The 14,122-nt window shown below is 43.6% G+C and overlaps 1 protein-coding gene across 11 annotated transcripts in view; it reads left to right on the top strand.

Moving 5' to 3' along the window:
• Nucleotides 1-14,122, top strand: part of TENM2 (teneurin transmembrane protein 2) — a 1,283,391-nt gene that overhangs the window by 1,198,786 nt on the left and 70,483 nt on the right. For all 11 annotated transcript variants that reach the window (XM_032252759.1, XM_032252757.1, XM_032252755.1 and 8 more), the window contains 2 exons: nucleotides 6,267-6,477; nucleotides 11,576-11,695. In XM_032252759.1, the coding sequence (XP_032108650.1) occupies nucleotides 6,267-6,477; nucleotides 11,576-11,695 (331 nt within the window). The remainder of the gene's footprint in view (nucleotides 1-6,266; nucleotides 6,478-11,575; nucleotides 11,696-14,122) is intronic.

Genomic DNA, 14,122 nt, shown 5'->3' with positions numbered 1-14,122 from the left:
AATTCATCTGGGGAGCCAGGTGATCAAGATGAAGGTCAACAACATGCCCAGTGCCCAGAAAGTTTCCCTGTGCCCTTTCCTGGCTAATACCTGCTCATCAGGGTAACTACATTTCTAACTTTCTGTCATCATTAACTTTGTCTGTTCTTGAACGTCCTATCAATGGGTGGGAGAGTACTCTTCAAAGCTCATGTTTTTAACTAATCCACTCTATAGCCTCCTGGCCCAATGAGTAGGAAGGGTAGATTTGGTAGTTGGTGGAACCTCTGTGAAACCATGTCTGCAAAGAGTGCAGTTTATTTTTAAATCTAAGCTTCTGACCAGTCCCCAACCAGCAGCTGCGTGTAGACACTAGCAGAGCCATCCACAGCACCTGCAGTGAATTCTTGGAGTCGATCTGTACGACTCTGTCACAAAACGAAACTGAGAAAAGTAAATGTCGGTGTCCCTCTAAAGCCTTCACAACCTAAGAAAGCCAGAGAATTCATGCAGGTTGCAGAGGGAGTCACTTGCAAACCAAGCTACAGGGAGAAAATTTGAACAAAATGCTTCCATTCAAATTCTCTATAACCTGCCCAGAATATCAAAGAATAAAATAAGTGAAATCAACATCTTCTCATTCCTAGAGCCATCTCCTATGAGAATGATGATTCAAGAACTCACACAGCCTCCTCCAGGCAGAAGGGTGTTCATGTTTCAGGCAGCTCCGAAGGATCCAGATGCTTATGGTAGTGGTTTACAGCCTCTCCATCTACATAGAGCTTCCTTTCTCCTGAGCATAGGTATACTAGTAAGCTTTCAATGAAGGCTTTGAACTTAAATCTCTTCACTAGTTAGGGGCTCCTTTTAAAATCTAGCAGAGCACACTGGACAGAGGCTGGAAATGCCTGACACAAACCTATAGCCAGCACAAAAGTAAGTGCCACCTTGCACCAGCGGTAAACAGCTGAAAGGGGATTGTGTCTCACAGGTAAATGGTGTGGTCCTCTGCAGCCTACAATGCCAGGAATAAATTCCCAGGCATCTGGTTTCTCATGTTAATTCCTCTTCAGATGCTCATTTCAACCAGCCAAATTCTCGCCCAGCTGTAGGAGCAGACAGGCCTTCAGAAGTGATTAAATCTCACAGCTGCCCACACCTTCCCCTGTTGATGGGTGTCCACTTTCTTGTCTTCAGACTTCCTTGGGGAAGGAGGTGTCACCCCTTCTAATAATGAAGACAAAGGGTGATAATCTCATCCGTTGCCTTTCTCTACTTCTTATTCATGGCTGCTTCTTAGCTACTTGGATGTTCACCTTCTCCCATCCCCAATTGCATCCTCTATAGGTGGGTATAGAGTGGGTAGCATGGTGACAATGGTGCTAAGACAATGTACTGAGCACTCATTATACGACACTGCTGTGCTTTAACCCTGCCAGCGGCACTTTCTACCACCATTATCATCATCATCATCTCCGTTTTATACATGAGGGAAACTGAGGCATGGAGCAGTTAACTGCCCATGGTCAACAGCTAGGTAATAGCCAATCTGGAATTCAAACCCAGACACCTTGTCTTATAATCTGACATTTAAGAGTTAGATTACTCTGTTTTTCAGGGTTGTCATGACCCTTTAAATAAAGAATATGTGTAAATTCTGCTCAATCTATAGCATACGTTATTACTGTTATTATTATTAACCTATCACTATTTGGAAATAAAGTATTTTTGCCAAGAGTCAACCAGCCCATAACCTATACCAGGAAATGACTCTCAATATAAGGGAATATTAATTTAATTGACTTTTGCATCTGTTTTTTTAATGAAAAAGTTGAAGACTTCAAGGAGTTTCTGCTTATAGTTATAATTCATTGAACATATACTATATACCAGACTGACACACACACACACATATACGTGTGTGTCATATATATATATATAAAATAAATAAAATTCATTTATTCTCCATCACACAACCCTATGGCATATGTGCAATTAGAACTCGGTTTTAAAGGCAAAGAAACCGCAGCTCAGCAAGGCTGATTACCTTTCCAAGCTCACACAGCCAGGAAACTAGCAGATGTGAGCTTCAAACTCAAATCCATCGGATTCCAGAGGCCAGGCTCTAACTTCTGATGCTGTGTAGACTTTTTGGCTTTTTACCTTGGGACTTCTAATCCAAAGACTTCGATTCGGCATTAATGAACCTGTTTCATGTTGCCAGAACTGTTTTGGGAGAGTCTTTCTGATTTGCTTTATCTAAAGCAGTAAATGGAATGCCTTGGTATTGTTCCCAGAAAGTTTCTCCATGATCACATTTCTCTGAAATTGTCATTACAATTAGCTGACGATGTGCACATGTAGAATAGAGCCAGAGGTGTGATTTAGCGTCCTTTCTGACGAAAAACACCTAGATAATTCTTTCTGGCCCCATTTCACTGAGCGAAGTAAGATGAAGCAGCCATATGCCACTGCAGCGAGGGCTGATCAGGAAGACCTAAGTCACTTTCCCATAACTGCTGAGTCAGTATTGGGCCCTGTTTGAGGAATCTGCAAAACCCCTCCCACCATCCTCACCCCCTTCCCCAGGAAAACACCAAGCAGGCTAACAAATAAGTAGGTAGATAAATAAATAAATAAATCGTCCAATGTCATAGGAGGGCCGGGCCTCTTTCCCTCCGCTGTTGAATGGAGACATCGGCCGCCTCTCAGGTCCTGAACTGGCAATTCAGAACAGTTTGATTGCCTGCTTGATTGTTTGCGAGATAACTGCAAGATTGTCAGTGACAGGGTAATTTACTGAAGATTGCAATGTCAGACTCCATCCAAGGGGCTTGCTGGCATAAAGACGCGATCATCATGACTGACAGGCCGCTGGGAGATTGGAGTGCCAATTTAAAGTTCACAGTGTCGTCTGAAAGTGTTTGGCGGCTGCAGCCCATAATCACGCAGCATGATAAGGTCATTATAGGCATAACGTAGGCTCCTACTTAATAATGGGTAGAACCCCAAATGTGCAATCTCTGGAGCAGGTACATGTAAATATGTAGGAGGAAATCATTTGTATCCTATTTTTTTTTCTGTGTTGGGATTTGTCATCTGCTATTGCTGTTGTGTTTAGGCCATCTCCTGCCAGACAGGCCCTTGAATCAAAAGCCCAGAATCAACAAAACAGTGGGGAAATTTGAGGTTCACAGTTTTGAAGCAGTCGTAAGCCCGGAAAGAGTAGCAGGCTGGAGGTGGAGGAGGAAGGCAGATGTTCAGCGCTTAATAGGAAAACTGTCTTAAGTTATTTTTCGAGCCCAAAGAAGTCCTCAAGGTGGTTCCATGGAGCAGGTGGTGAATGGCTTGGAGGGGGAAGAAATACTTCCCAGCTTCAGGAGGGAAAGGCCACCAAAGACGGAGGGTACCCCTAATCGCAAGAGGCTGGTGACCTTAAAGAAATCTGTAGTGCTAACAGCAGTGGGTTTCTTTTCACCTGAGAAGCTTCTTGCAGCTGCTGAATATCCCTGCCAGCATATCTCAGCAGGTTATTTTTAAAATCTGAAACAGGCATTCCATGGTACAGCCCTTCTGTCTAGTGAAGGCGCCCATGGAAGGTGATGTTCAAGGCAGAATTCTATGTGCTTTTTTTCTTCTTTATCTTATTCTGCCAATGGCCCTCGTACCCAGATTGGACACCTGAATGTGGATCTGAAACAATGCCTAGATATCATCATGCTACTAAGATACAATCTTCAGTGCTGTTTCTAGGGTCTGAGGTTTACCAGGCTCTGGGGAGCTGAGAAGTATTCGACATAGCCAGCACATCAGCGTAAGATGTTGAGAGGCCTGATTCCGAAAGTCTCTAAATTTAAAGTGTGCATGCCTGCTCACCCTCCTGTGTCTGCATTTCTAGGAAATTGTGTAAATCTAAATGTGTTACGAGGCACATGAGCAACATTTGCCCATGTGGAAAATGAGAGGCTAGTTTTAGTAATTTAAAACCAAGCAAAACATGCAACCTCCTAATTTGTTTGTTTGCTAAAAAGAAAGTAATGCATTAAAATAATTGCACATTAATTGCTAAATTACAGTAGAACTTTGGTGAAATTACATATTTCATTTTCATTAGTGGAACCAAACGAAAAGGGTAATGCCAAAAAATTACATTGTAGTAAATTTAAACCACCCAGCCAGGCCTCTGATTCAGCGTTCCAGTACAAGTGTTTGTCAAGGCACAGCCCAGGGTTTGAGTGCATGTTTCTATGAGTCTAATTAAGGTCCAAAAAAAAAAATGCCTTGCTATCAAATCCTGGAGGTACAAGCAAGTTATTCTCCAAGCTTCTCTACTGTGCGTTCAATCAGTTCCCAGCTGAGTGAATAAGGACTGGCTAACGAATTCATTCTTATCAGAAATTCCAAGGAGCAAACACTGCCCTAAACATTCCCATCTTCAGCCCTCACGGACATGTGAGGAATGAGAAACAGTCATTTTATTCATTCAACAAGTATCTGTTGAGTGCTCAATTCTGTACTTGGTACTAAGAGAGGAATGAATATAAAATTAATAAGAAATCATTCTTCTCTTCAAACAGCTCATTTTCCAGACAGGGAGACCAGCATAAAGAGGTCATTAATTCCAGTACAAGAAAGTTGGCATTAACAATGATTTTTAAATTGTATAGTGCATTAGAATCACCTGAGAATCATGTTTAAAATGCAGATTCCAGGGCCTGTTCCTGAAGGCTCTCCTAGAGAGATAGGGGGTGGGACATTTATTCTTCCTGCAGGATTCTGATGCAGAATGCTTGTTTGACAAGCTCTGATTCAGGGATGTACAGAACAGGAATTCCTAACTGTCTTGGTCAGCTTAGGCTGCTACAACAAAAATACCATCACCTGGGGGGCTTAAACAACAAACATTTATTTCTCGCAGTTCTGGGGGCTGGGAAGTCCAAGATCAATGCACCAGCAGATTCCATGTCTGGTGAGGGCCTGATTCTTGGTTGATAGACTGCAGTCATCTTGCTGTGTCCACAGATGGCAGAAAGAGTACTAAAGTGCTCTCTGGGGTCTCATTTATAAGGACACTCATCCATTTATAAGAGTTCCAACCTCATGACTTAATTACATCCCAAAAGCCCAGCTCCTAATACCATCGTATTGGGAGTTAAATTTTCAGCAGAATAACTTTGAAGGATCACAGACGTTCAGTATGTTGCAATAATCTGGCCAGCGGCATCATCCGGAAGGCTTCCTGAAAGAAGAGGCCACACCTAAACATGATCTTAAAGGATAAGTCAGTCCTGTCAGTTTCCCCACTCTACCATCAGCTCCTTAAAGATAGGCGCCTTGGTTCTTTACTCTCTCTCTTGTTTCCAGCACATGGACACCACTCGAATATTTGTTGAATGGTAGATGAGTAAAGAGGAATCAGCCCAGGTAAAGGGACGAAGACACAGGACTCTACGCAAGTACATCAGACTGCTCCAAGTCCTGAGGGCATACAGGAAGACAGAACCAGAAACTACTGCATAAACTCATGCCTTCATTTCCAGATTCCCAAGACAAAGCCATTTCTCCACATTTTCTAGAAAATGTAAAACTCACAGAACCTGGATTTCCAATTGGTCAGCAGTTTCCTTCCTGGCTCAGAGAGAGAGTGGGATAGAATACGCTTCTCCATTAAAGTGAGATTTAAGGAATTCCATGCATTTGGGGTTTTTTTTTAATTTGATTTAAAATTTGTATTTTTAATAGAGACAGGGTCTCACTATGTTGTCCAGGTTGGTCTTGAACTCCTGAGCTCAAGCGATCCTTCTGCTTCAGCCTCCCAAAGTGCTAGGATTACAGGCATGAGCCACCACGCCCAGCCAGAAATTCCCTGCATGTTGATTACTTGTGCACTCGTTAGCACAGCCCCCTGGGAACTGGCTGTGGGTAATTCGCTGTGCTGCGTTGTTTAAAAGCAAAGTTTTTGTGTTTATTTTCCCCCTCAAATAATACGTGCTCATAGTAGAAAAAAGTAGACATTCCAGAAAAGCACAGTAAAGAAGAGAAACACACTCATCTGCTGTATGGGGATAACCATTTGTCAACATTTTGAATTATTTTCTTTCAATCTTTTATCTTCTATGTGTATAGATTGGAATTGGATGAGGCTTGCTGTGTGAAACCTGCCACCTCAGGCCCTTGGGTACATTCGATGCTGCCTCATGCCTGTGCTGGTAACAAAGGTGTTAGTGTCTCCAAACAGATTTATGCCATGAAATCTGCTGACTCTGGCTCTGCCTCTGCCCTTCCAGATGGCCTGGTGGATTGCCTGGACCCTGACTGCTGCCTACAGTCAGCCTGTCAGAACAGCCTGCTCTGCCGGGGGTCCCGGGACCCACTGGACATCATTCAGCAGGGCCAGACGGATTGGCCTGCGGTGAAGTCCTTCTATGACCGTATCAAGCTCTTGGCAGGCAAGGATAGCACCCACATCATTCCTGGAGAGAACCCTTTCAACAGCAGGTAGGCACCCTCTGTCCCTGCAAGCTGCTGAAGTCACCAATTTTCTTCCTGTTGGAGCCGGGAGAAGTGCTCCAGCTTTTCTGGGGACCCAATTGGCCTGGAATCTGCCCCCCTAGAGGCAGCTCCCTCCAAGGGGGCGTCACAGAAGTGCCCTTTTCTCGCTTTGTGTTGGGCTCCAGAACAGAGCCCTAGTGCCTTTGCAGCATTGAACCACCTTTAACTCAGAACCTGCAGGAGACACCTGTTGATTCCCTGGTTTGTGTATTATTTTTAAGATCTGTTTTTTTAACAATGTTATTGTCATTATATTAAATCTCTCTTTGTAATGCCTCTGATAATGGCTTTTGTTGGAGCATTGCTGAAATAGTTCATTCAATAGAGTGCTTTTGAAAGCTGTATTAACTTGATAACATAACCTATCATTCGGTGGCATCTTAGAGTCAAGATGATGCTGGTTGCAAGAATTTATTGAGCACGTAGGATGAGCCAGAGACTTTGTGTAGATTCTCTCTAATCCACACAACAATCCCATGTATGGCGTCTCCTGATTACCTACTGATGCAAGGCATTGTGCCGCTGCATTTCACCCCTCCTTCTCTCCAGTGTATTATTGCTTTTAGTTGCTAATTTGAGGCTTATGAATATTCCAGGGTCAAGATCTAGGTTCATTTTGTCTTCAGGGTCACCCCAGGACAAGTTAGAACTGTGCTCCTGGAGAAGAGGGCTTGGGGAAGGTTAGTCTTGGAGACACTTCCCCACCACCCTATCCCTCCTCTTTGCTAAGCACTGTGTCTGATTCTAAGGGTAGAGAGGAGGGGTAGGAGAGGCTGGAGGTCTTCCTATGGCTTGGCCATGCTTGATTGATCTCCCTCTCAGTTGGTCCAGGTCCAGATGTCAATGGTGTATGCTGATGCAAGAAGGAGGGGCATGGTCTAATTGGGGGTGCCCCACCTCATCTCTGTGCTCCTTCACATCAAGAAATAAAAACTGCTGGTCAGTTCCTTTTTCACAAAACTTCTAGGTACTAGGAACTTGGGCAGGATGGTCCTGGCCCCTTCGTAACCATGACAACCCCCATTGTGCCATTTTCTCTTATTTCTCTTTATCCTCACTCAGGTAGGCCCAGGAGCAACTCAGGAAGTATGCTCCTTCTCCAGGCTTCCAAGCTGGGAAGAAACACAAGACTGCCCTTCTTACAGGAGCCCCTGACTTTATAAGTGATTCTCTTAGAGCTCCCCTCGTGAGCCTTTCATCAGGCCTGGACTCTGACTCGACCCCCCACAGAGAAAGAGCCCAGTGATGGTGGGATGGGTGGTAGCATAGCTAATTCTGCAGCCCCTTAGAGCTCTCTAGAAAGTTGGAGAGCCCCAATTCCTGCAGCTCTTTTGAATATGAGTGTCTTCCCAAGGTCACCTTAGGCCAACAACGTTTGCTTCTCTCTGTTCTCATTTCACTGAAAATAAAATAGAAAAAGACATAACAGAAAAGTAAAAATAATCTCAGCCCTCTTCAATTTCAGCCCTGACACCTCCTAGCGATAGCATGTTGGGCTCATAAACCTCATTTTCTTGATGAGTAAAATTAGGATAACATTATTAAATATGTAAAAGTTGATCAGACGAATTGGGTCATTCTTGTCATACCCAACTCAAGCAGAGTCAAGAGGCCAGGAAGAGAAAGCACTCTGGGTACATCACGTTGCCCTAGAAATGTAATTCTCCCCAGGCCTGGCTACCGAAACTGCCTGCTGTCACCTGAAACCAGCTGATCTAATAGCTACTGAAACAATCTGCTGTGACTCTAAGACTAGTTTTATCCACCGCCATCATTCACCAATCAGAACTCGCCAGATCACCAAAACTTTACCAGCCCCAGTGAATTTTCTTTTAAAAGAATAAGTAGGCCAGGTGTGGTGGCTCATGCCTGTAATCCCAGCACTTTGGGAGGCCTAGGTGGGCAGATCACAAGGTCAGGAGTTCGAAACCAGCCTGGTCAACATGGTGAAACCCCATCTCTACTAAAAATATAAAACAATAGCCAGGTGTGGTAGTGTGCACCTGTAATCCCAGTGACTCAGGAGGCTGAGGCAGGAGAATCGCTTGAAACCAGGAGGCAGAGGTTGCGGTGAGTGGAGATGGTGCCATTGCACTCCAGCCTGGGTAACAAAGCAAGACCCCATCTTGGAAAAAAAAAAAAAAAAAAAGAATAAGTAACATCTCTCCTTATAAAACCTCCAAACTTCTCTTTGTTCTTCAGACATCCTGAAGACTACCCGCTATGCGTATGCCCCAAATTGCAATTCTGGCTTCCCAAATAAAACATTTTAAATTTAGAGATTCATCTATTTTATTTGACTTTGACGTATACTACACACAGTATTATTACAGTTTCTTTTAGTAGAAGAACCTCTCCAAAAAAATGAAAGAAACCACAGAGCTCTGATAAATAAAACGAATTTACTCTGCTTGTTAAATCCTAGTTCTAGAACAGATTCAGTAAGTATGCTTCCTTTTAATTATGAACATAATTCATCTTGCCAGAGACCCGTGACTGGGCAGAGCTTTCTCTGGACTGTAAGCATTTCAGTGGGGTTTATAGTTTGCTTATACTGAAAATGTATCCGCTGAAGGCCTTTGCATCCTCTGAAGGCCTGTGCATCCCCTGAAGGTCTGTTTCAATCTGCTTCCTAATTAACCTCTCATTATTTCTACCCTAAATCCAGTCATTTCCTGATATTTTCCCTTTCACACTCTTTCTTCACCTGGCCCTTCTAATTTTATCTTATTCTCCTCATGAATAGTTACTACGTCTAGAAAGCACCTTGAACTAGAGCCAAAATATGGGTGAACAATCAGAAACCCCAGAATATTTGGTAGACTATACCAGCCCAAGAGACCTGAAAGGAAGTTGCTTTAGAGAGAGCTTCCCTGAAGCTTTGAATGTAAGCAATAAATGGCACCACCCACATGGACCGAGGCTCTCCAGCTGTCTGCGTGGATACATAGTTCAGAAATACGAAATGTAACTCCGAGACATAGGTTGAAGTTCAGTAAGCATGTGAATTCCAGTACATTATCATCTGACAAATAGAAGGACAAAGCTAGGAGTAAAAAAGAACTTGAAAATTCAAGACTTCTAAAAAGGCGTTCCCGTAGATAATGGCATACAAAAATAACTAAAATGCCTCGACTCCACCACTATAATTTATAGAGCAGATCTCACTATCTAGATAATGCGATAATTGTTACACATCAATAATCATAAATAGAAATGAACTGATAGTATGTCTTAGCTGAATCTTCTCTGCAAATTGACTGCCTGGAAATGATAGGAAGCCAGCAACAAGGAACAATTTGAAAAATAGAGGATGGAAATCACAGGCGGCACAGCCGCTGTTATTCCTACGGCACCCGGCAAAGCTTTCTGCTACGGGAATGATTTAAAAGAAATAGCAGTTGTAGAAAAAAGGAAGGGTGGGGGCACTCCGCTGTGGAATGTACTCTCGATTTTGTTTTCTCATCACGAGCACTGTGTACTCTGTGGCCGTCAACACACATCACTGATTTTAAAATAGTATCTGGTAAGGTCTTAAAGAAATCATAGTCCGAGCTAAGATAAGAAAATGGAAGTGAACAAAAGGATTATTTTTCATAAATTAGTTTTCCACTTTAAAAGATTCTAGCATTGTGGTTAAAACAAGCTAAAAATGGCATTCATTTGTTAGGCAGCCAGTAGCAGACAATTAGAGCTGTCAGTGGAACAGTCTAAACACTCCTGAGATCGTCAAAGGGTTGGAGTTGAACAGCTGGGGGTATTGCTAATAAAAAGAGAGATGCATGGAGACAGCATCCCTCCGGTTTTCAGGACACCCGGGGATGCAAAAGTAAGTGCATTCCAAAAATCGAGCCGACTTTGACAAGATCCTGGCAAACGATGGGTCAGTTGATCACCTAGTTCAGAATCTGGGAGTGTGTCCAGGACCCTGCGAGCCTGAGAACCTCTCTTCTGTTGCCATATTGCCCAGTCAGCTGGGGGCTTGCTGTAGAAATGGAGATTCTCATTGTCCCATTTCTCTGTGAAGTCAAGAGAATTCAGGTGAGAGGAGGCAGGTGCATTCTCCCTCCATGGACTTTGGGCAGAATATTGTAGCATCTCTTTGGCTTTATAGGACTTTCCCAGAGGTAGCTTGTTGGAAATGGGATCTGTGGGAAAGTTCTAGTTACTGTGTCTGGAAAGAGGGAGGTGTTCTGTAAGACTAAATAAATTGGTGGGATTTCAAAACCCTTCAAGATAGGAATTTGACATAAGAGAAATATGTAGTAACATGGAATCCAGAATCCAATATAGTTCTAGCAGAAAAAAATATGTGTGTGTGTGTGTGTGTGTGTGTGTGTGTGTGTATATATATATATATATATATATATATATACAGACACACATTTTTTTTCAATTTTTTTCTTTTTTTCTGAACCCTTCATGAATGCCAATACACACACACATTTTTATTGAATGTGTATATTGAAGGGTTTTGCTATATATATAATCTCCAGTGTTCTCTTTTCCTCAGACCCTTATGTATTATGAGAAATTTTGCTCTTAGAGGGCAGCAAAAGACAATGCGTGTGTATTTCCCAGCCTCATAAGACTCTCTGTGCTCCCCGCTACCGTCCCTCTGACTTTCTGGCCTCAAGAAGAGTAACATGGCCATCCTCCAAAGCCAAAAAAATGGAAATAAGTATGCAGATGTGGAAGCTCTCACCTGAGTATGGCATTCTCAGTGCCAGGCTAAGGAGCACCTGGGAGTGATGAGGGACAGCCTAAAGCTTGGGCCAAACAAAAGCCAAACGATGTCAAGAAATGGAGCAAGGCCAAGAGTGGAAGGCAGGTGCCCAGGAGACCCCACAGCCCAGCTCGGTGATGGGAGATGCTGCCCATGGATTTCGTCCCAAAATGTCACTAGTGTGGTTGCATGAAACCAGAAGTTAATGTCGAAAGTCTTCTTGCCTGAGGGACCAACTGAGGTTGAGGGAGCAGAGGCAGTGGAGAATTGTCTGTTTTCTGAATGTGGCTCAAAGACCTCTGTTTCTTTCTTTCTCAGCTTGGTTTCTCTTATCCGAGGCCAAGTAGTAACTACAGATGGAACTCCCCTGGTCGGTGTGAATGTGTCTTTTGTCAAGTACCCAAAATACGGCTACACCATCACCCGCCAGGATGGCACGTAAGTAGCTGTGTGGGGCTCGGACCTACTCAGGACCGCATGTGTGTGCAAAGAGACAGACGGTGCTATTGGCATGGAGCCACAGGGTTCCCCCTGGTAGGCTGGAATATCCACCAGGCCAGTCCCCTAGTGAGGATTCCCCTAAAGACATTTCATGCTTTTTGATGTGGCATCAAAAACAGAAAATAAATAGGAAAGCCAGCTTGCCTAGTGTAGCTCATAGCCACTCTCCTTTTTTTTAATGTCAGGTCAGTGCTCGTGTGTGTGTGTGTGTGTGTGTGTGTGTGTGTGTGTGTGTGTACGTGTGTTGGGGTGGGGGCAGATTCTAGAAAAAGAAGGGAAGGTAGGTCTTAGAAACGAACTCCTGTTTTAAATCAAAGGCAGTGCAGGGTGACAGGAATCCACATGACATAGTGTCCTGCGGTGATCCCCTTCTGCTTTCATCTGTGGCTTTAGGAGTTGTGTTGTTTTCGCTACTGTTTTGAGGGGTGGCGTGTAATCAGAGAAGTCTAATTAAATACATTTAGCAGTCACCCTGCTGTGTGAAGGAGGCAACCTTTCCCTATTATCTTCTGATGGGAAGCATGCGCCCGTTCAGCCCCCATCAAGATGAAAGCTCTGTCATTTCCTTAATCCATTTGGGCATAGAGTAGAAATTTAAAGAAAAAGATAAGAAGAAGGAAAGAAATCTATAGGAGGGAGAAAATACTGACTTACTGTGGGCTAAACACACACACACACACACACACACACACACACAACTGTGGCATTCTATTTTAAATGCAAAGGGAACTGTGGTTACAAATCTGATGCAACACTCTTTCTGTGAAATGCACTCTGGAAAATCTTGGATGTATCACAGAGGTAAGAAGAGGGATTTTTTACCTTTCTCTGGTGAAGAGTCTGGTCTTATTTTCTTTCTAATGCCCTAAGGTAGCCTTACAGGCAGTTTCAACAATTACCAGCCCGCAGGAGCCCTACCTTCATTTTCCCACCTCTGAAACCCAAACAAAGAGTCTAATGATTCACATCAAATCTTCAATATTCATGAAATTTCTGATATCTCACTCATACATTTCTGTAGCCAAATCTAATTATGTTAAAGCACAGGATGGCAGATGTGGGCCTTGCGAAACTACTTTGGCTCTTACTCATTCTTAAAAGCCAGTGGGTTTTTTTGTTTTGTTTTGTTTTGTTTTTTGGTTTTTTGTTTCTTTGTTTTTTTTGAGACAGGAGTCTTGCTCTTGTTCCCCAAGCTGGAGTACAATAGCATGATCTCAGCTCATTGCAACTTCCACCTTCCAGGTTCAAGCGATTCTCCTGCCTCAGCCTCCCAAGTAACTGGGATTACAGGCGTGCACCACCACGCCCGGCTAATTTTTCTATTTTTAGTAGAGACGGGGTTTCACCATGTTGGCCAGGTTGGTCTCGAATTCCTGACCTCCAGTGATCCACCCGCTTCGGCCTCCAAAGTGCTGGGATTACAGGCATGAGCAGTGGCGCCTGTCCCAGAGTTCTTGAAAAACTGACATCCTTGAGTCAATTGCTGTGAAGTCCCATGAGACAACAGAAGAAGACATTTCTGAGTCCTCGATGTGCTATTTGTCCCTTTCTTCTGCATCTTTTCCAACTGAGTAATTGTGGCCCAAGCCCACTTTCCAGATGATCTATCCAACCTCCTGGATCAGTGACTGTTCAGCTCGTTCAGGTTGCAAAGCTGTGGAAGTCACAGGACATGCTTGGGAAAGCTCTGAGGAATCCCGCAATCTGTTGCATGGTGGCGTGTGTCCCAAATACTCAAGTTGATTCTATCTTGCCAACTAGGAACAATTTGGCTTCAAGACATTTGACTCTCTTCTGTACCCTATGCAGAACTATGCCAGCAGTGTGTATGCTCAATAAATAAGCACATAAACAAAGTAATTAATAAACTATTGTACTGTGCATGCTCTGATATTTACCTTAATATTTATATGCTCCCTGTTCATTCACATTTACTAAAAAACACCAAATGTGTTGCTAAGATTGGATGAAACCAGCAAGTCAAGTATATTTTTACCGAGTTTTTACTGTGATCCAAGTACTCTGTTGGCTGATGGGGATTCTAAAGGGAGCAAGACAGACAGCACCACTGCCCTCAAAGAGATGAAATTCTATGGCCGGGTATGGTGGCTCACGCCTGTAATCCCAGCACTTTGGGAGGCTGAGGCAGGTGGATCATGAGGTCAGGAGATCAATACCATCCTGGCCAACATGGTAAGATCCCATCTCTACTAAAAATAAAAAAATTAGCCAGGTGTGGTGGCACACACCTGTAGTCCCAGCTACTCAGGAGGCTGAGGCAGGAGAATTGCTTAAACCCGGGAGGCAGAGGTTGCAGTGAGCCGAGATGGCGCCACTGCACTTCAGCCTGGGTGACGGAGTGAG

The sequence above is a fragment of the Sapajus apella genome, unplaced genomic scaffold (genome assembly GCF_009761245.1).
Source record: "Sapajus apella isolate SASKATOON/1434 unplaced genomic scaffold, GSC_monkey_1.0 scaffold79, whole genome shotgun sequence".
Classification (NCBI taxonomy): Eukaryota; Metazoa; Chordata; class Mammalia; order Primates; family Cebidae; genus Sapajus; species Sapajus apella.
The sequence above is the reverse complement of the archived record's forward strand: the minus strand, read 5'-3'. Positions and strand labels throughout refer to the sequence as shown.